Source organism: Corvus moneduloides, chromosome 16 (genome assembly GCF_009650955.1).
Source record: "Corvus moneduloides isolate bCorMon1 chromosome 16, bCorMon1.pri, whole genome shotgun sequence".
NCBI lineage: Eukaryota > Metazoa > Chordata > Aves > Passeriformes > Corvidae > Corvus > Corvus moneduloides.
This window is the reverse complement of record NC_045491.1, coordinates 15572297-15598186: the sequence shown is the minus strand read 5'-3', so window position 1 is coordinate 15598186 and position 25890 is coordinate 15572297. Positions and strand designations below refer to the sequence as shown.

Below are 25890 nucleotides of genomic sequence, written 5' to 3'. Positions count from 1 at the left end.
CTCCCAAAAGCCACAAAACCGGCCTCAGCAACATCCAGACTGCTGTGAATTCCCTTGAAGCAAAACCAGGATCTCACCCCGGCCTGGGAGAGCCGAGGGGTTTTGCTACATAACCCCCTCACTGGCCAGGAACGCTGGGAATATCCCATGAAAGAGGCTGGAGTCGCAGCTCTGTCCTTCCTTGGGTTGTGCAAAGAAATAATTCCATGAGTAAATGTCTTGAAAGAGTAGAATAAAAGGGTAGGGATAGCCTGCCTTTCCTCCAAAGCCCTTCTCCTGCCGTTTCTAAATGCTTCCTGGAATTAGGATTTGTCTCCAAAGAGCTGGATCCCATCCCACCAAGGAGCCAGAGCCACCAGCGCAGCAGGACCGGCGGGATCTCCCCTCCCCAGCTCCACACAGGCAGGTGGGGTCAGTCATTATTTTCCATTTTTGTTCTACAAAATCCTCAGTTTGTAAATCCTATAAAATTTCACTGGCATTCAGGCAGATGGTGGCTAATGGAGCTCTCGTGGTGGAGAGCTGGTGGGGGTCAGGGTGGGCTCATGGCCACTGAACTGTGTTTGGGGAGGAGAGGTGGGGGCAAGCAGGGATTTGGAGCTCCAGACACCACTTTGGGCTGTGTGTCTCCCACAGCTTTGCTCTCTGCCCATCCCAGGCTGTGCCCAGTAAAGGATTAAAATCTCTCCTCTGGCGAGTTTTCGGTCTGTTGGTAATTTCCCGGTTTGGAGGGTGGTTTCAAGAGGAGCTGGTAAATCCCAGCAGCCAATCCCTCACATCCAAAATGACTGTGCAGAAACCCCAGTCAGGGCTGTACCTCCTGCTTTCACAATTCAACATTTACCTTTATTAACACATCGGAAATAATTCTTTGCCACTGTGTATTACGCGCCCCTCACAAGTTTTCTGGCCTACTGGATTCAACCCCAAATTTCTCAAAGTATTTATTTACTAAACTTGACCTATAGAGTTCCCAGCAGGGTGGGTTTGACCGCAGCCCCTCTGGAGCTCGCAGGGGAGGTGAGAAAAGCTCCAGGGGTGACTCTGTTTGTTGACTCGTGCGGTTGCTTGGCAGGAGGGTGCTCGGCGATGGATCCTCAGCTCAGACCTGCACAGAGTCACCTGCCTGGGGACAACGACTGGCCCCAGCTCTAGAGGGAGCAGCAGGACGCTCCTGAGGAACAGCCGTGTTTCCACAACACGGAAAGGTAGAAAGACCTCACAAGTCTGGGAGGCTTGGGGGAGTCCCCGGGGAGGAAGGGACGCAACCCCGAACCGCCTCCCAGAGGGGTACGCGGTGGGTCTCGGCTTTTAAGCCGGTTTCCTGAGGAAGGAGCAGGCGGATGGGATGGGATGGGACGGGACGGGATGGGATGGAATGGGACGGGATGGGATGGGATGGGATGGGATGGGATGGGATGGGATGGGATGGGATGGGATGGGATGGGATGGGAGAGGAGCCCCACGCAGGCGGTGGCGGCGGTGGGCGGGGCCGGGCACTGGTGGGCGGGGCCGGACGGGGATGGACGTCTGAGCCCCCGGAACGGGCGCGGCCGAGTGCAGTCGGGTGGAGACGAGCGGAGCCGAACACAATCGGGTCACGCCGAACAGGTGAACGCACGCAGGGCCAGCCCAGCCGACTAGACCCGAACCGAGCCGAACGCAGCCGGGCCGAGCCGATTGGACCCGAACCGAGCCGGGCGTAGCCGATTGGGCCCGAGCAGAGCCGAGGTGAGGAGCCGTGTGAGGGAAGACGCGCCCGCTGCCCCCTGGGAGCAGCGATGGCTCCGCAGCCGCTTCCCCCCCTCCTCTCCTCCCTCCCTCCCGGGACCGGGCCGGGGGCTGAGCCGCAGCCGTGCGACTTCTCTGCTTCTCGCCCCGTCAGAGCCCCGGGACCGCCCGCGCTGCCGCATGGCCGGGAAGAAGCTGATCGTGGTGTTCGGGGCTACCGGTGAGTGCCCGGGGGCCGGCGAGGGGCGGAGGCGTCGGTGATGCCCGAGCGCCCGGGAGGGTGAGGAGTGCGGGGAGCGAGCGGCGGGGCTCGGTCCTTGTGGCAGTCGGGGGCTCCGTCCCGCGGCCCCAGCGCAGCCCGGAGTCCCGGGGACGCGGGGCCCTGACCGGCTGCTGCTGCTGCTGCAGGGGCCCAGGGGGGCGGCGTGGCCCGGGCGCTGCTGGACGACGGCACCTTCAAGGTGCGCGCGGTGACGCGGAGCCCCAGGAAGAAGGAGGCAGAGGAGCTGAGGCGGAGGGGAGCCGAGGTGGTGAAGGCAGATCAGGACGATGAGGCATCGCTGGAGCAGGCCTTGGCGGATGCCTACGGAGCCTTTATTGTCACCAACTTCTGGGAGCACTGCAGCAAGGAGAAGGAAATCGAGCAGGTACCTGTCCTGACATTAACTGGGACCACGAGCAGAATGATCTGGCAGGGTGGATCAGGAGTAGCATCAAAGTGGGGACAGCTCTTGGAGCGGCCATGGCAGCCCTGATGGTTTGAGTGGCCAGTCCAGAAAACCCCAAGGCCTCACAAACACCAGGTCCCAGTTCTTGCAAAGCCAGGACTTGTTCCCTGTTCCCTTGCAGTTGCATGGCATCAGGGTCTGGTGCCTTCAGGGAGTTGTTAAATTTGTTATGGAGAGCACTTCCCAGGAGTTGCAGTAGCAGGAGTGGGAACACTTGGCTCCTCAGAGCCTTCCCAGGGCAGAGCCAAGACTGTCACTGCCTGCAGACCTGTAGGTCTCTGTCCTTGCAGGTTTGTGGCCAAAATCCTGCAGTATCAGAGATCCCAAGGGTGGTGCTCACCCCAGGACAGATTCTGCAAGATGGCAGAGTTCCCACACCTGGATGGCAACAAACAAAAGATAGGATAGGTTAGGGCAGGTATGTTTGCCAGGCAGATTCTTTATGCTGCTGTTTGCATGTTTGGTGGAGCAGTGAGCTCCAAAGCTGGAGAGTGTGTGGTCTTTCTGAAGTAGGGTGGGGTAAGGAGAGGATTTGGCTCCACCTGGACAAGTCACTGTGCTCAGCCCTGGTCCCAGCTGAGGGCTGGTGGGAGTTGGATCCTCCCCAAAGGGAAGAGGGGGTGTGGGGAGGATGGGGATGTCCCATTCCCCTCTTCATGGCCGGTTCCTCCCTTCGCCCAGGGACGGCGTCTCGCTGACCTGTCCAAGCGCCAGGGTCTGCGCCACGTCGTGTTCAGCGGCCTGGAGAACGTGCACCAGCTGACGGGGGGCCAGCTGGAGGTGCTGCACTTTGATGGCAAAGGCGTGGTGGAGGAGTACTTCCAGAAAATTGGGGTTCCCACCACCATCGTCCGGCTGCCCTTCTACTTCGAGAACTTCCTCTCCATCTTCAAGCCGCAGAAGGCCCCGCAGGGAGACACCTTTGTCCTGGGTAAGCAGGAGCTCTTGCTCTGTGGGTCGCTGTCCTGTGACTGTCCTCATCTGCTCCCACTGTGCAGAAGCTGAGGGGTGGAGGGATTGCCAGGGCTGTGGGCTGGTTGGGTGAAGAGACCTCTACCAGCTGAATTATATATATACACCAGCTGGTCTTCAGACCTGTTCAGCGGCCTGCAAGAAATCAGCAAGATCCTGGACCTGTTTGTGGTGCTGAGGGCTGTTCTGCAGATCCCCAAGTGCCTCTGGACACCCCAAATGCCTGCATTTGGGATGGTGGAGGTGGTGGGGCTGCAGATCAGGTGAGTCACGGTGCTGCTCTGGTGTCACAGGCTCTTAGCTCAGCCCTGCTCTCCTGCCTTGCCATGCTCTCATCCCTCCCTCACCTCATGTTCAGAGGCTGGGTGCTGAACCTGTACCTGTACACTGTACCTCCTCAGAGCTGGGCTGCACTTCAGCTGGGATCAATCTCTCCATACAGAGCTGCCCATGGGGGACACCCCAATGGATGGGATGGCTGTGGAGGACCTTGGGCCTGTTGTGCTTTGCCTGCTGAAGTCCCCAGGGGAGTACATCGGCCAAGTGATAGGACTCAGCACGGGCAAGCTCACCGAGGCACAGTACGCTGCCATCCTCTCCCAGCAGATGGGCAAGACTGTGACAGCCAGCAAGGTAGGAGGGTCCCTTGGTGTAGGTGATGTTCCTGAGGGACTCGTAGCTCATTTTGGTACAGCCCAGCACTGGTGTCCAGGGTTAGTCCTGCTGCCCCTGGGTGTGGCACAGCTTGGCACCAAAACTGCCCTGTTGGCATTGCCACCAAGCTCATGCTCATGGAGCACACAGATGTGCCCGGGCAGGTCTGTGCCTGGCTCCAAGGGATAACTGAGCTGGGAGGTATCCCCAGGAGCCAGGGATGGGCACCTACACAACAGATCTCTGCTGGGTGCCCTTCCCTTCAGCAGGGCTTCCCTCAGGGCTTTGCTGTGTCACCGTTACAAGAGACTTGGCCTCTGTGCTGTGCCACCGCTAACAACACCCCTGGCCACTCCCTGCCCCTTTGTGGCTTATTTTTAATCTTTGCATTTCAATTGTGCCTCAGGCAGTCAGTACAATGGATGAGGGGTATGGCTGTTCCCTGTTTTGAGAACAAAGTGCATTTCATTAGAAACAAAGCCCCGCTGATGCTCTCTGCAGGTTCTGCTCTCCCAGAAGCACAGTGATCCAAACACCCTTGTGATTCAGGCAGGGAAGGAAGGTTTTGGGGTGCCAGGTGGCAACCTGGATTATCTCCTGGACCACCCAGTTTCTAGAAACCCTCAGCCATAGCTCTGGTGTGAGGAAGGGCTCTCTCATAGCTGCTCCAGGCCCTGGCCAGCTGTGTGCCAGAGCTGGGTGCTGGCCCTAGGCTGGCTGGGCTGGTCCTGCCAGGCAGGGCCGCATCCTTTGCCCAGCCCCAGCAGCAGTGCCTTGCAGAGCCCTCCTCACCAGTGGTGATGCTGTAACAGGCTGCTCTAACAGAGCCCTCACCACATCACCTCACAGGCTCAGGGGGAGCCCCAGCAGCCTCTGATCAGTTTTTTTTCCCCAATTCTCTTGGCAGATCTCCCCTGAGGAGTACGAGAAGCAGGACTTCCCCGGGGCCAAGGAGATGGCTGCCATGTTCCGTTTCTATGCCCTAAAGCCAGACCGCAACGTGGCCCTGACCATGAAGCTCAACCCCAAGGCCCGCACCTTCCAGCAGTGGGTGGGGGACAACAAGGATTCCTTCTGAGCCTCCCCTCCCTCCTCTTCCTCCCTGGTTTCTGCAGCAGGTAGAGGGACCTGGCCGAGGAGGTGAGGTGCCCTGAGCCCTGCTGCCTTCCCAGTAGTGCCCCAGGGAGAGGCTGATCCTGCCCAAGTTGGGGAGAGCTTGGCCCACAAGCTGGTCTATGTGTATGCTTCTGCACTGTGGTTGAGACTATTTAGGCAGCTGGAACAAGAGGAAGGGCTGTACAGCACAGGCAGAGGGGTGGCAGAAGCACTACCTTTGCACTCTGTCCTCAGGGAGGCGTTACTTTAGTCATTCTGGGTGTTTTAGGGTGGTGGGGCTTGTTTTCCCAGGATCACCGCTTTTCCCAGGCAGCTCTGAGCATAGGGCACCATGTGGGGGGCTGGAGGTGTGTACCCCTGGGCCCCAAAGGCAGTGCCTTCATGGCAGGTATCCATGGCCAGGGCTGCTGCAGGCTCCTGAGCAAACTGAAGACAGAGATTCTCCATGGATGTCGTTTGGGCACCGCAGGTGAGCCACTGGAGAGATGGAGGCTTACTGTCACCCCAGCAAACAGGGACTGCAGTGACTTCTGTGAGTGAGTGTAACACAAAAGCTGAGCTTGATTCCTCAAGTCATACAGCTCTGGCCATCATCCTTGGGCTCCTAGAGCTAATTTCAGTCACTGTCCCTATGAGTTGAGATAAAACTCAACTTTTTCAAGACTGTCCAAAGTTCAGTGGTAAAGCACCCTCCCCCCCCCCATGCCTTAAGTACTGCTCAGATTGGGCCACTTTGTGTTTAAAGTCAATCCTAGCCCCCAGCAATGCCCGAGCCATTCAGCCCTGTGCCCCCCTTGTCCCAAAGACCTTCATTCCTGTTACCAGGAGAGGGAAAGGGGGTGACAGACCCGGTAGAAGAGTAGACAAGGCAGCAAGGCACAGCATGTGTTAAATATCTTTATGAAGTCCATCTTATTTACATGGGTACAGAATCACTTTACAGAAGTTTAATCAGGAGGCAACGCGTGCTTTATTTCAGCAAATTAAGAAGGGCAAGACTACAGCACGTCCCTGTTTAACTGGTGTTTAACTGATTAGTGTGGGCTGATGGTACCTGCACGGTATCACAAACACAGCAGGCTACAGTAACCATGGAATACTCACTGCAAGGGCTCAGCTGCATCTGGAAGGAGTGATCCACCTCACTTGCACTCTCACACATGTAAAACAACGATGCTTTGACCAATCCTTTATGCTATGGGTGTTGCACTAAGGTAATAAAAGATTTTTGTCCCCCAGCTGACAAAGGGCTCAGTGGTCGACTTGTACCAGTTCAGAAGCAACAGCAGTTGTGTGGCAACTTTAGTTACGTGGGAGATAAACCTGAGGCAAAGTGCAGATTCCATCACTGCTCTGTGCAGGCAATCAGCAGGATAGAGAAAGCCCAGGGCTACGAGGGAGCCAGGCCAGCTGGGCTCAGACAGTGCCCAGCCACAGGGAGATTCCACTTGGAGCTGTGCAGGGCAGCAGGGCTGTCGTGAAGACAAGGTTAGACCTCCCTGACCCACCAAGTCTCCTGGGGAGTTCAGCAAGCACACCTGGCATTCCAAAGGGCACCTGAGTGAGCAGCTAGTGGGCTTGGGCTCCACACAGCAAACTGCTGCTCTGTGCTGCAATATTTATTTCACATTTCCTCTGGTTTGGATTCTAAATAATACTTCAACTTTTACCAAATAAGCTTGCAGCAGCAGTAGGGTTGTGGAGCAGCCTCCAGAGAGCCACACTTCTGCAAAGCTGGCGTTTTCCTTCACTGCCAGTTCCTGGGACAGTGGGTGGGGTTTGTATCATGATGAGTGTTGGTGCCTCGGTGGTCCGTGGCCTCTCCAGCTGGGATTCTTGCTGTGCTGCTGACTGACATCCTGTGTTCTCCAGAGCCTGGCTGCAGAAAGATTCACCCCCAACTGCACAGATGACCTGCTGCTGCTGGCTCCTAGTTCCCAGTAGAACGCTTTCCTGCAGTTGAAGTGAGGAAGGTTAAGATTTCCTGGCTGTATCAGCACACAGCCCGCTTTGGGAGCACCTCCCCTCCTGAGCTGCTGACACTCTGTCAGCCTTACAGCACAGCCAGGTTTGAAACCTACAAAGATGCAAAGCTGAGCCCCTGGAATCCAAGACTCTGTGTCTGCCGTCGATGATTCCAAGTGTTGGTGCTCCCTCACAATAGGTCAGCACCAACTGGAGGCACCTGAGTTACACTGCAGCGATGCATGGTGGGGTTTGCTGTGCTCTGTGACAAAGGCTGCCTCCTCCCTGGTGCTGTAAGCCCGTGGCAGTGGGGGAATCTGAGTGTGCCACCACCAGTGGCTCTGCAGCCCATGATTTGTGTGGCAGAAGCCAGTCCCAGTGGGACCAGCTCACGGGAACATGCTCAGTGCTTGGAACTGGGCACAGCTACAGCAGCAGAGCTGCAGGGGAGGCCAGCCAGCTCCCCAAGGGTGCACCCAGCATCTGTGCTGCTGTTTGCTGCAGCAACAATGCAGTTTAATCCCTGGCTTGTTGCTCCAGGTCCCAGGGGACAGCTAGGGCTGTGCACACCCACGGCTGGAAGGCCTGAGGCTAAGTGAGAAGTAATGCTGTGCTGTTGTGCTTCCACCTCCCAAGAAGTGCTCAGTGTGGGGGAAAGACGACAGTGAAACACAAGAGGCCTCCTACCTCAGATGGGGTGTCAGGAGGTAAACATTTTCTTAAGTTTGGAAAGGAATCCCTCCTTGTTCTCCTCAGCCTCAGGCCTATGCCCGCCTGCGTCAGCGCTAGCCTTGGCCCTGCCACCTGGGTACAAACAGCAAAGGGCCGCAGTCAGAGACATCTCCCACCAGGACCAGAGGGGTGTTTTAGACAGGGAATGGCCAAGAGAAGGCAGCTGGTTGTGCTGCACCCTCACATCCAGGGCTGCACGTGGCAGCAAGCCACAGGATTGGATCCCTTGCAGTGGAAGCACTGCAGAGCCTGGATCCCAGAAGCGGAACAGCTCAGGGACTGGGCTGTTCCCTTCCCCTCTCCCCAGCCCTCCAAGTGGTGAGGGAATTCTTGTGCTGCACAATTGAGTCAGGGACCCCACAGGCTTTGGAAACAGGTTACTTGGAATTGAGAGTCTGCCACTAAGAACAAGTGGTGAACTTGATCACAGCTAGCCAGGACTTTATAGGGTTAAAAAAGTTATACTGGTGGTCCCTGAAACAAGTTCTTCCTGTTTCAAGGTTGTGTCCTTGCAAAGCAGTGCAAAACCACACCAGGAGCCTGATTTGTGTCATTGCAAGCAATGCTCAGACTGTATCAAGCACAAAATTAACTCATGTAGAATGAAAAAGGCTACAAGTATTTCAGACCAACTGTCCAGATAAGGAATTTTAAAACTGTCCTGTATGAACAGGTCCTGAGAACTCGTTTGTCCCTCCAGAAGTGGCTATAATGAGAACAAAGGAGACCTCTTTGCTAATCTGCTTTTTTCTACAGTAAAACCATCAATAACAAGATCCCAAACACCCCCTCAAGCTTTCTTTGTGCACAGAGAACGCGGAGTCTGGCGCTCCCCATCCACGCAGGGCTGGGTGCCGGGCTCGGCCTGATGCAATGGAATGAAATCCCGAGGCAGGACACGCCTCCCTCAGCACAGCCTGTCTCTACACTGCAACCTACTGGCGTTGTTTTAACCCACCTTGCTGCTTCATCATGGTAAAAACCAGCAGGTTTGCTTTTTAAAAAATTAGTTTGAAGAGTGTTTTTTTTTCTCTTTGGCACATAAATGCCTTTAAAAAGCTGGAATGGAAATTCAGTGCTCAGAGCTCTCTGCCCTTCCCCCAAGGCTGACTGTAATGTGGGAAAGACATAATTTCTGTGTTAGGAAAGCACTATAGAACAGACAATTGGGAAATATTTGGCAGATGCTGCCTTCTAATATCCTGCACTTAAGCCTGTATTCCTCACACTTTGGCATGTAGTAGAGCAGACCCGAGTTCCTGGGATCATTCAGCAGCTCCAAAAGGCTCTCACCTTTGCCTAGTCATAAATGCCCTGCTTGGTTTCAAACCAAAATCCAACAGGCTTGAAGTTCATTGTTCCAATTAAGCAAAGAAAAAACTGTTTTCCAGTAGCAAGAGACAAAGCTCCTTCCTTAACTATTTTACCATGTGTTGTGCCTTTAGCTGCTGCCTCTTCCAAGCACCTCACCCCTGAAACTTAAAACACAATTGCTGAATCTCAATTTTCCATCTGGAGCTGGAGAGCAGCTTCACAAAGCTCCCAGCTGCCTTCACTCCTCCCTCACACTGGACGCTGTCCACTGACCAGAGCTGACACTGGCACTAGTGGACACTCCTACCCCAGGTTTCCCCACATGCACAGAGCTCAGGCTGACAGCAGAAACCCCCATCAGCATTCCAGAAGAAACAGCCCTGCTGTGCTCAGAAGCACACTGGATTGGGATCAGACAGGAAATTGGCCTGAAGCACATTTGCTTTTCCTGCCTCTGCTACCAAGGCAAGTCCTGGCACAGCGGAAGCAGGGAGCAGGAGGCATTCATCAGCACAGCTTGTCTGCACCCTGCAGTACTCAGTGCCTGCTCTCTGTTCACACATGGATTTGCCCAGTAAGTACTGGAATACTGGGAAAAGGCTGCTTCCCTGCTTTGTGCTACAGCCTGTTAACATCACTCTAGAACGATTTCCATAGTAGCAGGCCGTGCTGCCACACAGCCTCACCGTGACCCTGGCTCACCTTGCTCCCCAGGAACGCTCAGGAAGCACTCTGCAGTGCCACAGCAGCTCCCCAGGGAAGGGGCAGGAGTTCCCCCCGCTCACCTGATGCTGTGTTGGTGACCCCGTTCACGGTGCCGTCCACGTCGGCCTCGTCCTCGGCATAGCTCATCATTAAGGCTCGCTGGCGATCCGTCAGCCTCCTGTGGCACCAGGACACAGGGGTTAGGGATGGCCTGGGGACAGGGGTCCCACAGCCCTCCCAAACCTCCCCCAGCAGCCCCCACGAGAGGCAGGGACTGGAATACAATGTGTAGGAATACACCTGGAATCCCGATGGTACTCTTGAAATGAGCCACCTATAAGGAATTATCTATAAAGAATTCTCAGTGGAAGAGGAGGGACAGAACCCACTGCATTTCACCTCATGGAATTTTCGCAACTTCTAAACAACATTTGTTGCAAAAAGTTTTTAAGATTTCACAGGAACTTTTTTTAGCTCTACTTACTGAGGAACTTTTATCTTTATGTGGATGTAGTGGTCTCCGTAGCCGTAGCTGTTGACCTTGGGAATGCCTTTCCCACTCATTCGAATTCTCTGGTCTGGCTGAATACCAGGGGGTATCTATAAACACATGGGTGTCACATTTATTACTCAAACATTTATATAATAACTACACATCTATAAAAATTATCCTCTTCTCCAACAAGCTTCAAAGTGGGATGGGAGACCGCTGGTATGCTCATCCCAAAAGCTAAGCCAGTAATGATGGAAAAGCTTTTGAAGGAATAAGTAAGCCTGTAGCTAAGACACAGCCTGTAGCCCTCAGATGGGATTTGTCCAGCAATCCCTTTCTTTCCCTGTCCCTATACAGCAACAGGAAAGGAGCTGTAACCAGGCAGATCACAAACTACCCAAGGCTCAATCCTGAAGGAGTCTGAAATACAATACTGGCAGACTTAGGTTTTCCCCACCTTTGCAGCAAAGGAGAAGCCTCTGCTGTGCCCCACTGATTCCTGCCCAGTATACTGGTACTCACCGTGATGTTGATTGTCTCATACAAGCCTTGACACCGGGCTGTGCCTCCTAGCACAGCCTGAGCTACTGAAATCAGGAGATCTGAGTGGATGTCAGCTCCGTTTCGTCGGAACACAGAGCTCTTCTGAACCTGCAAGGCAGGCAAGTTCCAAAGAGCAGTAAGCACACTGTGTTCTCCTGGTAAACTGCTCCCAAGGGTCTCAGGAAAAAGCTATACCATCCCCAAAGTGCATGGCTAAGAACTGTGAGTTAATATTTGGTCTTCTAGTAAAACACAGATCTTGACATAATCTAATTAGCCTAAGGATTGGAAAGATCCCTGCTTCCTACCTCAGGAACTCCCTCCCCTAATCCTGCTGTTAGTTTATCTGTGTCACTGTGGTTCTGCAGAGACAGACACTGCCTTGTCCAGCACCCTGAACAGGGGAAAGCCAGAAGTGAGGAGGAAATGAAGCACCTTTGCAGTGGCCTCAAAAGCTGGAAGAGAATTAAACCCTCCTGCACCACAAAAGAGGTGCTGAAAATAATTTTCTCCTCAAGACAGATGTGTGTGGCAGGATTCTGAGAGGAGAAGAGGCCCAGCTACAGCACAGGTGGCAAAGCAGCCCCAAAGGTGGATCTGCAGAAGGGCACTTCACCAGGCAACTCCCACAGCTCTCCTCAGCACTGCCACCCCTGCCAGCAGACAGCTCCTTCACATTTCCAAGTCAAAAACTCGAGGCATGAAGAACCTACTCTGCATTTTGACTCACACTACCCTAAGGGCCTGGTCCTGGAACAAGCAGCAATTCTTCATTAACAGATTCAAAGTTACCCCCTTTGCGACAATGCAGATCTCCTGCTGTCTCAGAAAGTTCACAGGGATCTTATTACCTCAGCTGTTCCAAAGGATCACTGGCTCTTCCTCCTCTGCCCATTCTGCAGTCCTTTCCCAGGCAGTTGGGAAGGGAGCAACCAACTTAAATAATAAACCAGTGCAGGATACATACCCTGAACGTAATGAAAATTTCTTTCTTCCCCACAGGCATCCGAACTGTCTGCCCGTCCTCAACACCTGCAATCAGAACAGGAGGGAATGCGACCTTGGGTTATAACCCATCTGTGACGTGGATAGCTACAACTCTTGCCAATCCCAAAAGCTGGCCACCACAGCCCAAAGGATGAGGGATCAGCACATGTTTATACCTCTAAGGTGATCCCTATGCCCCAAACAGGATTGTTACTTCAGTATCTACAGAACTCTTTACAGAAATGCATTGGATTAAGGAACACAGCAGCCTCCAAAAGCTGCAGGAAAATTACAGGCTGCTCACCCAGGGTGGTCTCAAAGAAGCAAGTCTTAGTCCCATCACTGAATTCTCCTCTCTGGTGAGGAAGGCCATCAGCACACCCCTCTGAGCCAAGCCAAGGCTTTCAGGATTCCCACCCTCTCCCCAGGCTTCATCAAGGACAAACGAAAGACCCATGGCAACAAAACCTTTGGAGATTCACTCTTCAAAACCTGCCTAGGAGGACCCAGGCAAGAACCAAAGCTCAGGAAGGGCAAAGCAAACATTTATATCCATGGCGAGAAGGTCCATCTCATCACTAGCCCGTTCCATTGCCAAGCTCTCAACCTGCTTTGGTTTAAAGACCATTTCTCTGCAGCAAAACGTTTTACACTGCTCCCCCATTTGTACCTGGCAGTGGCAGTAAATAACTACAGTTCTTTAAGAGAGAGCAGCAGACAAGTACAACACTGACCAGCTGGCACAGGAACCATCACTGTCTTCTTCTGCTTGGTCTGCCCCGTGCCCCGGCACACGACACAGGGCGTGGTGATGATGGAGCCGCGGCCGCCGCAGCGCCGGCACGTGGAGCGCATCACGAACGGGCCCGTGTTGATCGTCTCCTGGGGAGGAACAAACACACATTGGGCAAATAATGAGCACTGAGATGGGACTTTTCACACAGCACGTTTGAGCTCTAATCACACACACTCCCTGTCAGGACAGAGACATCCTTCAGCAAGGGCTGGAGCAGAAAGCTGGCTCTGAAATCCAATCGCCATCGCATTCCGGTTTTCACTGAACACCACCACTACTGCAAATGTCACGTGGTGAGGGGAAGGAAAACACACCACCCTCCACATCTAGGCTTTAATGTACAAGGAGGAACAAAGCTCCTTACAGTCCTACACACGTCTGTGTTCTGATGAACCCAAGGACAATCCACTTACATGAATTACTGCCAGTGTCCAGGAAAACCTTATGGTGACTAAGCTCTGGACTGAACCGTGAGAGCCGCCCACCACGCTGAAGCACACAAGCAATCAGATGCATAGAAACCCAAAGCCTGCAGCTCTAACATTACCTGCACCTTCTTATTTTATGATTACCCTTGGGTTTTCACCACCTTCTTTGACCCCCAAAGTCAAAAGATACCCAAGGAATTGGGTATCTTTATTGCCCAAGGAATTTCAGAGCTGTTACATGATATTCATATGGTTTGTGTGATGTGCAGTAGCAGAGGATCCACCCTGAAGGCTCTTGTTTTCAGCTGGGCACAGCACTTTTTACACAAAGAAAATCTTCCTAGTGCCTATTAGCATCAAGCTGACATTAACTTGGCTTTACCCGAGATAAGCTGATGAGTGTGGTGAGAATTTTTCACCATGAAATGAAGTGACTCTCCCCAAGAAGGGAAAGCACAGCAGAACTGGTGTCCTGCTCAGCACTTACCATGCCTGTGCCATTGCAGTAGTGACAGCGCTGAGCTTTGGTGCCAGGTTCATGTCCTTTGCCATTGCAGCGCTCACAGGAGTCCTGGATGTTCACCACGATCTCCTTGTTAACACCTTTTGCAGCTTGGGTGAATGTCAGTTCCATGATATACTGCACAGGAAACACAGATATAGATCCATGACTGAGGTGTGACAGGCTCTTAAGGAGACTGAGAAGAGTTTAGGCTAAATACCAAACAATGCTTAAAATAGAAGTCATTAGTAAAGATGATTGATCAAAAGAGCAAATTCTTATAAGAAAAAGGTAATTTCTAGTAAACCAGGAGTACCAAACACCAAACACTTCTGAAGACAACACATGAACTGTCAACACTTAAAGGAGCATTGAGCTGCAGCACAAAGAACAAGACAGACTTCATTTTATTATGGGCCTCACTGCAATGTGAAGCTAATTAAGTTGCAAAATTAAGCCAATTAAGCAGCCAAGTGTATTGCTGGAAGGCCTGGTTTATAGTTACAAGGTATTTTGTGGGTTTTAGCATTACAGATCAAAGCAGGCATATGTAAATCAACCTGCAGCAGAAAAGATGCCTCTACAGTGATGGAACTGCTCAGCAGCACTGAGCGGTGTCAGTAAACACCAGAGAAGTAGCTCAAGCCCAGAAAATATCCTGTCTGGAGGTGTGGGGTGTGTTTCTGCACAGCTTAGCACAGCTATGAGACTCTCCCCCCATGCCATGGGACACTCACACACTGACATTCCCAGAAATAACTCCTTGCTGAAGCTCTCGCTCCCAGAGCGCTCTGTGACAGAAGCTGGGGAGAGACACTGGTTTGAGTTTCCCATTGCATTCCTAAATAAAGGCACCTCCTACCTCCTGTGGCTGGTCAAAGACACTCTGAAAATCGCCAAAAGAGGATCCCGAGAACTCCCCAAAGATCTTCCTGAAGAGCTCCTCGGGATCGATGGAGGGGCCACTGCTCCAGTACTGCCGCCCCGCGCCAGCGCCAGCCCCCGCCGCGCCGGCCTCAAAGCTCGCCGTCCCGTAGGCATCGTACTGCTTCCTCTTCACCTCGTCACTCAGCACCTGGGGGCAAGGAATGGGGCCATGAGGGGATTGTAGGATCCAGGAGAATCCCTGGCTCTGGTCTCAGACCTTCCTGCCATCAAGAGGGCTCACCCAGCTCTTAAACCACGGGAGTTCGGGACAAGCTGTTGCTTCCATGGTGTCTCTTGGCTCACCAGCAGAAAAATGACGAGATCTTACTAATTTATAAAAAGCAGGAATAACTTGTATTAAGCAGCTGATTATTATTATATCAGCTGAAGAGTGCTGCAATGAAAAAGCAGGGCTGGGGGAGCACAGTGAAAGTCCCTCTGTCTCAAACACCTGCTGACAGGTTTTTTATTTGATTATTTAAACTGACAATAATTCTATGGAAGTGACATCCATGCCAGTCGCTACTAAGGAAGGACAAAACTGAAAGAGCCCGAAGCAGCTAAATCAGATACTTGGACCAAGTAATTTCTTGGGACAGACACGCTCCAAACTGAAGTGCATCAAAACCCAGCCATGGTTTTACAGGAAATGTTTCCCCTCATCTACCTTCCAATCTTTTCTCCTTCTCACCACAATAAAATCCTGCTATTACCTCGTAGGCTTCTGCCAGCTGAGAGAACTTCTCCTTCGCTTTGGGGTCGTCCTTGTTTGTGTCAGGGTGGTATTTCTTTGCCAACTGAAAACAAAAACCAACTATTAGGGACAGGCAGGAGCTATTACTTTAGCATAACTCACATGCCAGGAAAAACACATCAGGCAGAGCCTGGCATTCACTAGATGCATTCCCGGCAACTAAAACCTTTCATTTTCCTTTATCAACCCAAAACAAGGAACTACAGGAACTGCTCCTGATCTTCGCAGCAATCCCAGATCCTTCTGGAAGGAGACACGCGATGACAGCACAGGCAAACCACGCTTTGGAAGAAATCCCCAAGGCCATGTGCTGAGCTCTCCCACTGCCACCTCCCCTTGTCTCCAGCGGCTCCAAACACGTGGATCTCAAGGACGGATTTGTTCCGTACCACACCGAAGGAGCAGTGGGCAGCCCCGGCTCCTCTCCCTGCCCACGGGGCCCTGTGCCCGGCCAGTCCGGACGCACCTGGTAATAGGCCTTCTTGATCTCCTTCTGCGTGGCGGTGCGGGGCACCCCCAGCACCTGGTAATAGTCCTCCTTGGCGCGGGCCGCGCTGCTGTGGAAGGCGGCGGCGGCAGCGGCAGCAGCGCGTTTCGTCCCTGCAGGAGAGGAGGGAGAGGGACCGCCGTGAGGGTCGGGCCGGCGGAGCGCGGGTCTTTTCCCCCGCCCGTGTCCCTTCCTCCACACAGCCCGGCCCGCCCGGCCCCGGCGCGCTCACCCGCGGCGCAGAGCCCGGCACGGAGCAGCAGGAGGCGGCGCGGGGCGCGGGCGGGCGGGGCGCGGAGCCCGCGGAGGAGCAACAGCAGCGGCGGCCGCGCGTTCCCCGCACCGCGCCCCGCGGCCGCCCCGACCCAGCGCGACGCGCTCCCGGCCGCCATCTTGGCCCGCGCGCGGCGCTGCGCCTGCGCACCCCGCGGCGGGGACGGGCCGCGCATGCGCACAGCGCCGCGGCGGCGGCTGCGCCACGGTCACACATGCACGGGGCTGGGCTGGGCCGGTGGGGACGGGGCGCGGGGGGCGCGGAGCCATGGCGGGTCCCGGGGGGGGCGGGCAGGGAACGCGCGGGGACATGGCTGGGGACAGCCGGGCACGGCCCCCTGTGAGACCCTCGTGCAGCGGGGCTGGGAACCCTGCCCTCTGCTTTGTCTTCGCGGTCTGCGCCCTTCCAGGGCTGCTCTTCTTCTCCCCTAGCAGGTGAAATATCTGATAGAAGTGGAATAAAGGCTCTGAAACTACAGCGACTGCAGTGACACAGCGCCCACACTCACACAGCACCCGCCCTGGCACAGCAGGCTGGCACGGCACCCACCCTGACACAGCGCCCACACCGAGGCAGCAGCTTTTCTCTGGAGAGGAGGAGGACGATTCGTGCCAAGCGTGTCTCTCTCCCGCCCTCGTCACCGGGGCTGGCGCCTCCGAGCGCTCCGGTTCGGGCCTGCGGCGCGGGGGAGGCTCAGCCGGGCCGAGCGGCGACAGGGCCGTGCCAGCTCCTGCCGGCTCCTGCTGCGCACACGCCGCTGTCACGGCCCGGGTGAAAGCAGGGCAGGAGGGCTGGCCTCCACCGGCGTGGGTGACACCCGGGCTCCACCGGGCGTGGATGACGCCACAGCCGGGCCCGGAGGGCTCAGTGGGCTCATATCCAGCGCTCCCTCCGCCTCCTCCCTTCCCCTCAGCCGTGAGTACACAAAGGTCTCTGTTCGCCGCCGGCTGCGAGGCCGTGGAGGGGGGCGAGCACGCTGAGCCCACGGGACTGGAAACCTCCCGCTGTCCCCGTCCTCGCTGCCCAGAGCCCGACGGAACCGCTGCCCTTGTGTGGCAGGAGAGCTGGGTGACAGCAGGGGGGCACAGCACGGGGTGACCGCGACCTTCTGCGGGAGGCGAGGAAGGGGCTGGGATCCCCGGGACCGCCGGGCAGACATCCCGGAGCTGGCTCCGACGCCGGGGCTGGAGGCTCTGACGGGAGTCCGAGGAGCCGGGGCCGGGGGTCTGTGCCCCGCTCACGGTGACAGCGGGGACACGGCACACACGGGACACACGTGCGGCGAGGGGTCCGGTGGGGCCGGTCCAGGGGCGGGGCTCAGGGCGGGGCTCAGGGCAGGGCGGGGCCCCGGGGCGGGCGGAGCGGCGGGGCCGGGCCGGGCAGGGCAGGGCACGGTTCGGTGCGGTACAACCGGAGCGCCATGAACCGCTTCAAGGCGTCCAAGTTCCGGCACACCGAGGCCCGGCTGCCCCGCAGGGAGGTGAGCGCTGCGGGACCCGGCGGTACCGGGGGATCGCGGGGGCGGCGGGGCCGGGGCTGCCGGCGAGCAGGGACTGGGACAGACTCGGGGACAGGGCAGGACCGGCCCCGCCCCGCGGCACCGGCAGGGCGCGGCTCCGGGCCCCGCAGTTGCGGCATCGCCGGTGTGGCGGGGCCGTGCCCGGGTCTCCCGGCCGCGGTGCGGGTGCGTCGCTCGGGCGGCCCCTCCTTGGCACCCGCTGCTTCCCATCCCGGGGTCCGCAGAGGATCCCGGCTCCGGGGCGTCCGCAGGTGGGGCTGGTGGGGAACCCCAGCCCTCTCCTGGGGTGGTGCAGCCCCTCCGGCCGGGAGCGGCTGGCATGGGGTACCCGTCCCGTGGTGGCTGCTCCCCTCCTGCTGCTGGGCATGGCTGGCACAGGCGATGCATCCCCAGTTCTTGCTGCCCGCTGCCGTTCGGTATCTCACCCGTGCTCAGCCCTCCCAGGATGGCCTGTGCGAGCCAGGGAACCATGCACCGAGTGTGAAATGCTGGGCCTCGCTCCTGCCACCCCGCTCCTGCCACCCCGCTTCCGCAGGCACAGAGGAAGTGCTGGGCCCCGCAGGACGGTGCTGAGCTCCGTCACCCTGGCCATGAGCTGTGGAGCTCGGCTCTGCTGAGGCCAGGCAGCTCTGGGGGTCTCGCTGGGCAGCACAGAGCCATGTGGTGCCCAGCTCTGGCCTCTGCTCCATGAATAACCAGCCACAATCATGCCAAGCATCGTGATCCATCCTGGCGCGGTGTTGGCAGCAGGTAGCCCTGCCCTGCTGTCCCCCAAACCACAGAGCTGGGCCAGGGCAGTCTCCCAGGTCTCTGTCCCTACGGGTTTGGCAGGGCAGAGACAGAGATGCAGGGTCAGGGCTGGATGAGTCACATCAAGGAGCGTTATCGGGACACAGCCCTTGTGGGGGCTCCCCGAGCTGGGCACCCTTCACCCAGCACCTCCTCAGCACCGTGGCCATGAGCGAGGCTGCTGCTGCTCCCAGCCCTTGGGTGTGCACACACTCCTTCCCTGTAACTTCTCGGCCGAGTTGTCCTTGCACCAGGCTGGCCTGGCCTGCGCTCACACGCCTCTGCAAATCCAGCAAGCACCCAAAACATCATCTGGGCTTCATCTGCAGGAGGGGACATGGTGCCCCCATCCCCATGGCATGCCAGCCTCAGCGTGTCTGCAGAGCAGGTGTCAGGTCGCCGAAATCACAGTTGGATGAATGTTTGGCTGTGAATCTCAGGGCTCAGATGAGTCACTGGCAACGGGCAGTGTGTGTGCCTGTGGGGTGTGGGTGCTGGGACACCTGGCTGTGCAGGACATGGCATCTTCCAGGCAGGGGTGTCCCCGTCACCACTGCCCTGGTGTTGGTTCCATGGTGGGGGAGGCTTGAAGGGACAGCGTGCTCTCACCCTGGTATGCAGGGAGGGATCTGCTGTGCAAGGGGGCCTTTCCAAAAGGCTTTTCCCATTCAGGCATGAAAGGTATCCTTGGAAGTGAGGCCATGCACTCCCCGTAAGGCAGCAGGTGGAGAAGGAAGTGTTGTCACCAAACCCATCTCAGGTGTCACAGCGGGAAGCTCTGTTCTGTCCCCAGCCGAGCGCCTGTTTATGGAGGCACAAGCAGACACCCGACCTGGTCGGATCAGGAAGCGCAGTGTAAACATCAGGGATCACATCTGAGTCTTCTCTTCAGGCTGCATCTGCAGGGCTCTGCTGGCAGATGCCCCTGGAGAGCTCCCCGTTTGTTCTAGGGATGGAGCCAGGATGGTTTCATGTGCTTTCCTGGCCGTGCTGGCACGCTGCAGGGAGGATCACTTCCTTGAGGGCTCCTGCCTGTGTGTGGGGAAATTGTGGGGTCAGGATGGACCAGGTCTGTGAAACCTCACTGCAGGGGTCCTGCGTGGTACCCCCGGGTGCTGGGAGCCAGATGTGACTGGTGTCCTGCTCACTGAGGGCCCAGTGCAGGGTGATGGGATGCAGATAGTGGGACCCTTATTCCACGGTCCTGCTCGTGGTCCAGACCCGTTCCCCATCCCCACTGCAGCCACCTGCCCACCTGCTGGGTGCAGGGACAGGAACCTGCCTTTGGCAGGAGAAGGGTTAACAGGTCTGCACTGAGCTCTGAGGAAAGGAAGTGCTGCAGGAACCACTGCTCACTGTCAAGCCTCAAACGGAAGTTGTGCAAGGAAAGGAAACCTGGGGCTCAGGGTTTCCCTTCCCTACGAGGGTGTCAGCCCAGTTTGTGGGGTATCCACTGCTCTGGACACTCGCTGCAGCTCCGGGGGCTGCTGTGGGCACACAGGCCTGGTGGAACACCTGCCGTTGCCACTGCCAAGGGTTGGACTTGGCCCTGGGTGTGCCAGGAAGCTCATGGCCCTGGTGGCCACTTGAGGTGGGGTGTCTGTGTCGCCTGGAGTGGGTCTGGCTGACCAAGGGTGTCCCAGGGCCCCACGAGGGCAGTGCTCAGCCCTGGGAAACACTGCAGGGCGGGCTTTTGGTTTTGGAGCTGTAATGCAGCTCCTTGGCTGTGTGTCCGTGCAGGAAGCGTGCTGCTGGAGGTGTTAATTGGCCTCGGTCAGCCACAGCCTGACCCCATGGTGCTTCACAGCCCAAGAGCTTTTGTCCCATCCAGATTCCCTGGCACCAGTTTATTGCAAAGACCTCTGAGCACTTCCCCCAGTGGCACAGCCCAGAGATGGGACAGTCTGGGGGAGAGGCAGCACCGGGAGCTGGGATGCTCCTGTGTCCCAGCCTTCAGCCCCAGTGAGGGGCTGTGCTTTCTGACAGGAGCGTGAGCAGCCACATTGCCCTGGGACACCCCAGAGGGTGGGATAATCCCACTGGTATTGGCAGTCTCCAGGTCTCCATCAGCATGGGAGCTCCTCTGGGGCTGAGGGTCTCTGGCTGTGCTGTGCCAATGGTCTGTTGTGTCCCCTCCAGCCGTGCTCTGGGCCCTGCCATAACAAGGCAGCTCCTGACATGATTTTTCCTTCTCCATCCCAGGCCTGGATCGGGGGTATCCGAGCAGGCTCCATCACATCCTGTGGGAACCACGTGAAGGCCAGCTGCCGCTGGATCGCCTTCAACGCCGAGGCACCCGGTGAGGCACAAGGGTCCCCAGCGCTGCTCGGGGAGCGGGATGGATTTATTCCAGTGGTCCCTGTGGGGCTGGGTGGTGGGTCAGTCCCCCAGACCGCAGAGGCACCGGGGTGAGGGGAGGAGGCTTTCCCTGAGATCCCCTAAAAGTCCCACACCTCTTGGCTTGCATTGCAAAGCTGGGTGCCCCGTGTGTGTCCCAGGCTGGGGGGATCCCTGGGAGCATCCTGTAGGTGATGGACAGGCCGGTGGGCGGCTGGTGACCTGCTCCTGTGCCCTCTCCTGCAGGTGTGCTGGGCATTGTGCCGCTGGAGTGCAAGGATGGGGGCAAGAGGACCATATCTCAGCTCTGCTGCCACTCAGGTGGGTGTTGGGTGCCACCTCCCACCTCCACAGGATGTGTTTGGCCCCGTGTGGGCTGTGTGGGGGGCTGTGGTGGGCTGTCTGCCAGGCAAGGGGCATGGGGACCTGCCAGGGACCATCACCCATGGACAGGGTGACACCAGGAGGGGCTGTGCCAGGCTGGAATCAATCCATGTTCCTTCATCTCTCAGGATGCAGTGAGGCCTGGACACGTAGCTCTTCCTCACACCCTTCTAGCACAGCCTTTCCACATTACTCATAGCACACCCTGAAATTCCCAGTACACCCAGTGCCAGGCTGGAGTTGGCACCACCGTGGCTGTACCCGGCTCTAGTGGTGGGAGGAGCAGGCTGGACCAGCAGCTCTGATGTGGGCAGAGGAAGTGTGGCAGGGAAGAGGCAATGGCAGCATCGCTGCTGGCAGAGGAGCACGGCTCCGCCCTGCCCAGACACAGGGAGTGGTGGTGCCCACCTCAGGGTGCCCCTCTCCTGGTGTTGGAGCAGCAATACCAGCCTGGGGGGCACTGACCACCCATTTCGCAAAAATTACACCAGAGCAGCAAGATGGGAGCTGGTTCCAGCGCCGCCTTCCTGCGCGCGTGCCCTGGCATGGCTGCAGGGCTGCGCAGAGTGCCCAGCCTGTGCCGCCTCAGCCCCTGGCACCAGGAGCTTCCTCGGCTTGGAAATGCAGGCAGTGAGTTCTTCTGCTCCCTGGGGAGTGCCAGAGGGGTGCACAGGAGGCAGCGCCACATCCACGGCTTCCTAATGGGATCAGCACAAGTCCTTTGAAGCCGGCTGTGCCAGAGCAACGCTTCCGTGGCAGGGAATGGATTTTCTCTCCTCCCGGGTGGATGCAGCCGAGCAAGCTGCCTGCTCTTCATGCCTCCCGGGCCTGTCTCCTGGAAGCGGAAAAGTACACAGTGACCTACTTTCCTGAGCGTGCCAAACGCATCCGAGGGGCTGCTGCTGCTGCTGGTGCCAGCCTTCCTCCCGCTGGGCCCTGCCGCCGGGAGCATCCCTGCCGCTGGCATGCCGGGCCGGGGTGTTACAAAGGAAGCCTTGTCACCAGCACGGCTCCAGCAGGACATGGCACAGACACCCTTGTGCTGTCCGTGCTGCTCCCTGCGCCCTCTGGGGGTGTCGGTCCATGGATCAGGCAGGGGGATGCCCCCTCCAGGGTTCCCATCCCTGCCAAAGGGGTGCAAGACCCTGAGGGACAGAGTAGAGGGGCTCAGGCACTCACAGCAAAGCTGAGCTGCTCCAAAACACCTCGATGGGGCTGGATCTGTCCCCCACTGCTGCTTGTGTGTGTGTAGGGAAGGAATCCCAGCTGGGAAAAGCAGAGAGGCAGCCACACTGTCTGCAGGGGAAGGTGGGGACAAACTTCTGCCCTTCTCCTTCCAGATGTGGTCACAGACTTTGACTTCTCACCCTTCGATCAGCTCCTGCTGGCCACAGGCTCTGCTGATGAGACGGTGAGTGCTCGGTGACAGGGGTCCCAAGGGGACACCTCGTGACCCCCAACGTGTCTCTGGGATTCACTGCAGAGCTGGAGTGATGGGAGCAAGAGGAGCACGGGGTGGAGAGTGCCAGCTTGGGGAGAGCGGAGTGGGACATCCTCAGGGGGACAGAGCAGATGGTCAAGGATCAGCCTTCTCCCATCTGGGACCTGATCCCACTGAGCTGCACTGAGGGATCACCTGGAGTCCTCAGGGACCAAAGCCTGGGAAAGCAGCGAGCCTGGGTGGAGCACTGCCAGCACCCAGCTGGCTCCTGCTCACCTGCCCGGGGACTGACCACCCTCCTCTCCTGGGGCTGCAGGTGAAGGTGTGGCGCCTGCCCCAGAGTGGCCAGGACATTCCTGGTGGCGTGGGGCTGACCCTGGGGCCCGGGGGGGCCCCAGTGGATGCGCTGCAGTTCCACCCCGCGGCAGACGCTGTCCTGGCCAGCGGTGCAGGGAAGAGAGTCACAGTCTGGGACCTGGGGCAGCAGCAGCCCCTGACAGGTAGGCAGGGCTGTGACTGCCCATGACACGTCTCTGCCCCGTGTGCCTGCCCCGTGTGCCTGCCCCGTGTCTCTGCCCCGTGTCTCTGCCCCGTGTGTCTGCCCCGTGTCTCTGCCCCGTGTCTCTGCCCCGTGTCTCTGCCCCGTGTCTCTGCCCCGTGTGCCTGCCCCGTGTCTCTGCCCCGTGTGTCTGCCCCGTGTGCCTGCCCCGTGTGCCTGCCCCGTGTCTCTGCCCCGTGTCTCTGCCCCGTGTGTCTGCCCCGTGTCTCTGCCCCGTGTCTCTGCCCCGTGTCTCTGCCCCGTGTCTCTGCCCCGTGTGCCTGCCCCGTGTCTCTGCCCCGTGTGTCTGCCCCGTGTGCCTGCCCCGTGTGCCTGCCCCGTGTCTCTGCCCCGTGTGTCTGCCCCGTGTGTCTGCCCCGTGTCTCTGCCCCGTGTGCCTGCCCCGTGTGCCTGCCCCGTGTCTCTGCCCCATGTGCCTGCCCGTGTGCCTGCACAGTGCCTGGGCTCAGGGTCTGACCTCAGTGTCACCAAACAGGCAGCTCAGGTGGCTTTTTGGGCAGGGCCCCACAGCCCCTTGTGCCTGTGTTCCCCTACGCTCTGATGCAGTGGTGTGAAATGCTCCGATACTGCCCAAGGTGTCCATAGGAGCTCTGCTGGGGATCCCCTGGGTGACAGGTCCCTCTCCCTGCATGTCCCAGGGCGTGGGTGGATGTGGGTGGTTGCTGACCAGCCTTGCCAGACCTCAGCCACCCTGAGGGGGAGAGGAGGTGAGTGGCAGCACAGGCCTGTGGCTTTCCCAGGGCTCCTGCTCTTTGTCTCCAGCTGCCAGCAGCGCAGGGATGCTCCCTGCACGGACACAGCAGTGTCCCACTGGGTCCTGGCTGCCACCAGCCCTTTGGAAAGGCCAGGTCATTTCTCCTGGGAAATATTCTGGGTGGGAGAGTGATGGCTCCTGCCCTGTCTGCAGGAGGGACCCTGCTTGATCTGGCCCTGACCCTGCTTTATCCCCACAGTCCTGGATTCCCACGGGGACCAGCTGCAGAGCTTGACCTGGAAGCGAGACGGCCACCTCCTCGGCACCTCCTGCAAGGTGAGCAGTGCCCAGGGGTGACCTTGCTGTGGCACGGCGTGGATGGGCTGTCTGCCAGCTGCTGGATGCACCCTGATCCTGGGGAGCACCCATTTCACAGATTCCCAGAATGGTTTGGGTTGGAAGGGCTCTTAAAGCTCGTCTCGATCCACCCCCCTGTCATGTGCAGGGACACCTTCCCCTAGCCCGGGGTGCTCAGGCTCCATCCAGCCTGGCCTGGAACACTTCCAGGCATGGGGAGCGTGGAGGGACGGTAAATTTTGGGGTGGAAAAGGGCAGGAGCGGGGTCAGCGAGCCCGTGGGGAGGCGGGCAGGGAGCAGCACTAGATGGCGCCGGCCGCTCGCTGCGGGAGCGCCGGGAACGCGCGGGGCCGCGCCCGGCGGGCGGGGCGAGCGTGCAAATGAGCGTGCAAGGGGCGTGTGCAAGGGCAGCGTGCGAGCCACGAGCTCCCCAGGCCGTGCCCGGAGGCTCGGCAAGCCGGTCTGAGCACACAGCCCCAGCCAGCCCCAGGCTGGAGCGCAGCCCGTGCCGTGCCGAGGGAGAGCGAAGGGTCTGCGGGGGAGCCCCGGGGGGAGCCCGGAGCCCGGCCCGGCGAGCGGAGCCAGGCTGCTGGATGAGTCGGAGTCCCAGCTCGTGGCTGGAGCCCCGTGCCGAGCGTGCGGGCTCAGGGCGTACAAGCCCAAGCCGTGCCAGCTGGGGTGCAGATCAGCCCCCGTGCCGTATGGCTCTGGCTGGCAGAATGCGTGCTCCCCAAACAGCATCCTGGCAGCAGGGCTGGCACCCGGGCACCCCCTTGCTGCCTCTGTGCCCTGCCAGCCTTGCCAGAGGGGGTCCCATGCCCCATTTGGTAGAGGGGTGCCAGGCAGGAAAGGGCTCGTTCCCCTACCACTGTCAGGATGGCATCTGAGGGTCAGGCTCCAGCCCTGGCTCTACTTTGAAGGCTCCCTCCTTCTCTGGGACCCGTGTTGAGGGTGTTGGGTCCTGGTGAGGCTCTGGGGATGCTGGAAGTCCACCCCTGCCCGTGATGTGGGAGGGCACAGTGCAATCCATCCGTAGGGATAGGCACTGCAGGCAGGAGAGTGATGGGCTGGAACGGGAGGGCTGCTCACTCCAGCCTTCTGCCTAATGCATCCTGACATCCCGCTGGCCCCGAGGTCCTTAACCCTCCTCTGTTTTCTTTTATCTCACCAGGACAAGAAACTGCGGATCTTTGACCCCCGAGCCGGCCCAGCTGCCTCTCAGGTATTGTCCTCTCTGGATGTGCTGCAGGCAGCCCTGCCCGACCCGTTGCCTGCAGGGGCGTGGGCTTTGGTCCCCCAAACCATCCCAGCCCTGGCTGGGCTTGGGAGAGGCAATGTGGAGGCAGGGGCTGAGGGCAGGGGCAACAGGGCTGTCCTCTTAACTCTGATGGGGTTTGGCAGGAGTGGCCCCTGCCCTCCCACCAGGCCAGGGAGCACTCCCAGAGCAGCAGCACGTGCCAGGCGAGCTCCGTGGGTGTGAGGGCTCTGGGCTCTGCAGGCTCCTGGGCTCTGCCCTGCCCTGCGGGAGCTGAACCAAAGGCTCTTGGGGATGAGGACCCACTGAGGGCGAGGGCTGGGTGGCCAGATCTGCACAGCTCAGCAAATAACAGTGATTAGGAAATAAGTAGAGACTTTAAGCCTTGACGTCAAGTTCAAACAGCCTCTTATTAGAGGTTTCCTGTGGTTTGGGGGCTCTGGCTGC

The 25890-nt window shown here is 58.1% G+C and overlaps 3 protein-coding genes across 4 annotated transcripts in view; 2 read left to right on the top strand and 1 right to left on the bottom strand.

Annotated features, from left to right (window-relative positions):
- The first annotated feature begins 1523 nt into the window (after positions 1–1523).
- On the top strand, positions 1524–6444 carry NMRAL1 (NmrA like redox sensor 1). The gene is made up of 6 exons (XM_032125972.1): positions 1524–1731; positions 1886–1951; positions 2140–2378; positions 3141–3390; positions 3874–4064; positions 4993–6444. The coding sequence occupies exons 2-6, from the start codon at positions 1912–1914 to the stop codon at positions 5161–5163; spliced, it is 891 nt and encodes a 296-aa protein (XP_031981863.1). The 5' UTR covers positions 1524–1731; positions 1886–1911; the 3' UTR covers positions 5164–6444.
- DNAJA3 (DnaJ heat shock protein family (Hsp40) member A3) lies at positions 6086–16283 on the bottom strand. The gene is made up of 12 exons (XM_032126363.1): positions 16067–16283; positions 15814–15947; positions 15307–15390; positions 14529–14741; positions 13652–13804; positions 12675–12822; positions 11921–11985; positions 10933–11061; positions 10402–10517; positions 9998–10095; positions 7854–7970; positions 6086–7154 (listed from the first exon to the last, which is right to left on the bottom strand). Exons 1-11 carry the CDS (start codon positions 16281–16283, stop codon positions 7867–7869), a joined length of 1461 nt encoding a protein of 486 aa, XP_031982254.1. The 3' UTR covers positions 6086–7154; positions 7854–7866.
- A 452-nt stretch (positions 16284–16735) lies between these two features.
- CORO7 (coronin 7) overlaps positions 16736–25890 on the top strand; it is a 36264-nt gene continuing 27109 nt past the window's right edge. Inside the window, exons 1-7 of one of the 2 annotated variants that reach the window (XM_032126482.1) lie at positions 16736–17023; positions 20619–20715; positions 21000–21074; positions 22478–22548; positions 22895–23078; positions 24091–24167; positions 25360–25410. In XM_032126482.1, the coding sequence (XP_031982373.1) occupies positions 16946–17023; positions 20619–20715; positions 21000–21074; positions 22478–22548; positions 22895–23078; positions 24091–24167; positions 25360–25410 (633 nt within the window). In that variant the 5' untranslated portion in view covers positions 16736–16945. Of the gene's footprint in view, positions 17024–17466; positions 17589–20618; positions 20716–20999; positions 21075–22477; positions 22549–22894; positions 23079–24090; positions 24168–25359; positions 25411–25890 lie in introns of those variants that run through there. The other variant, XM_032126483.1, reaches the window with a different exon arrangement.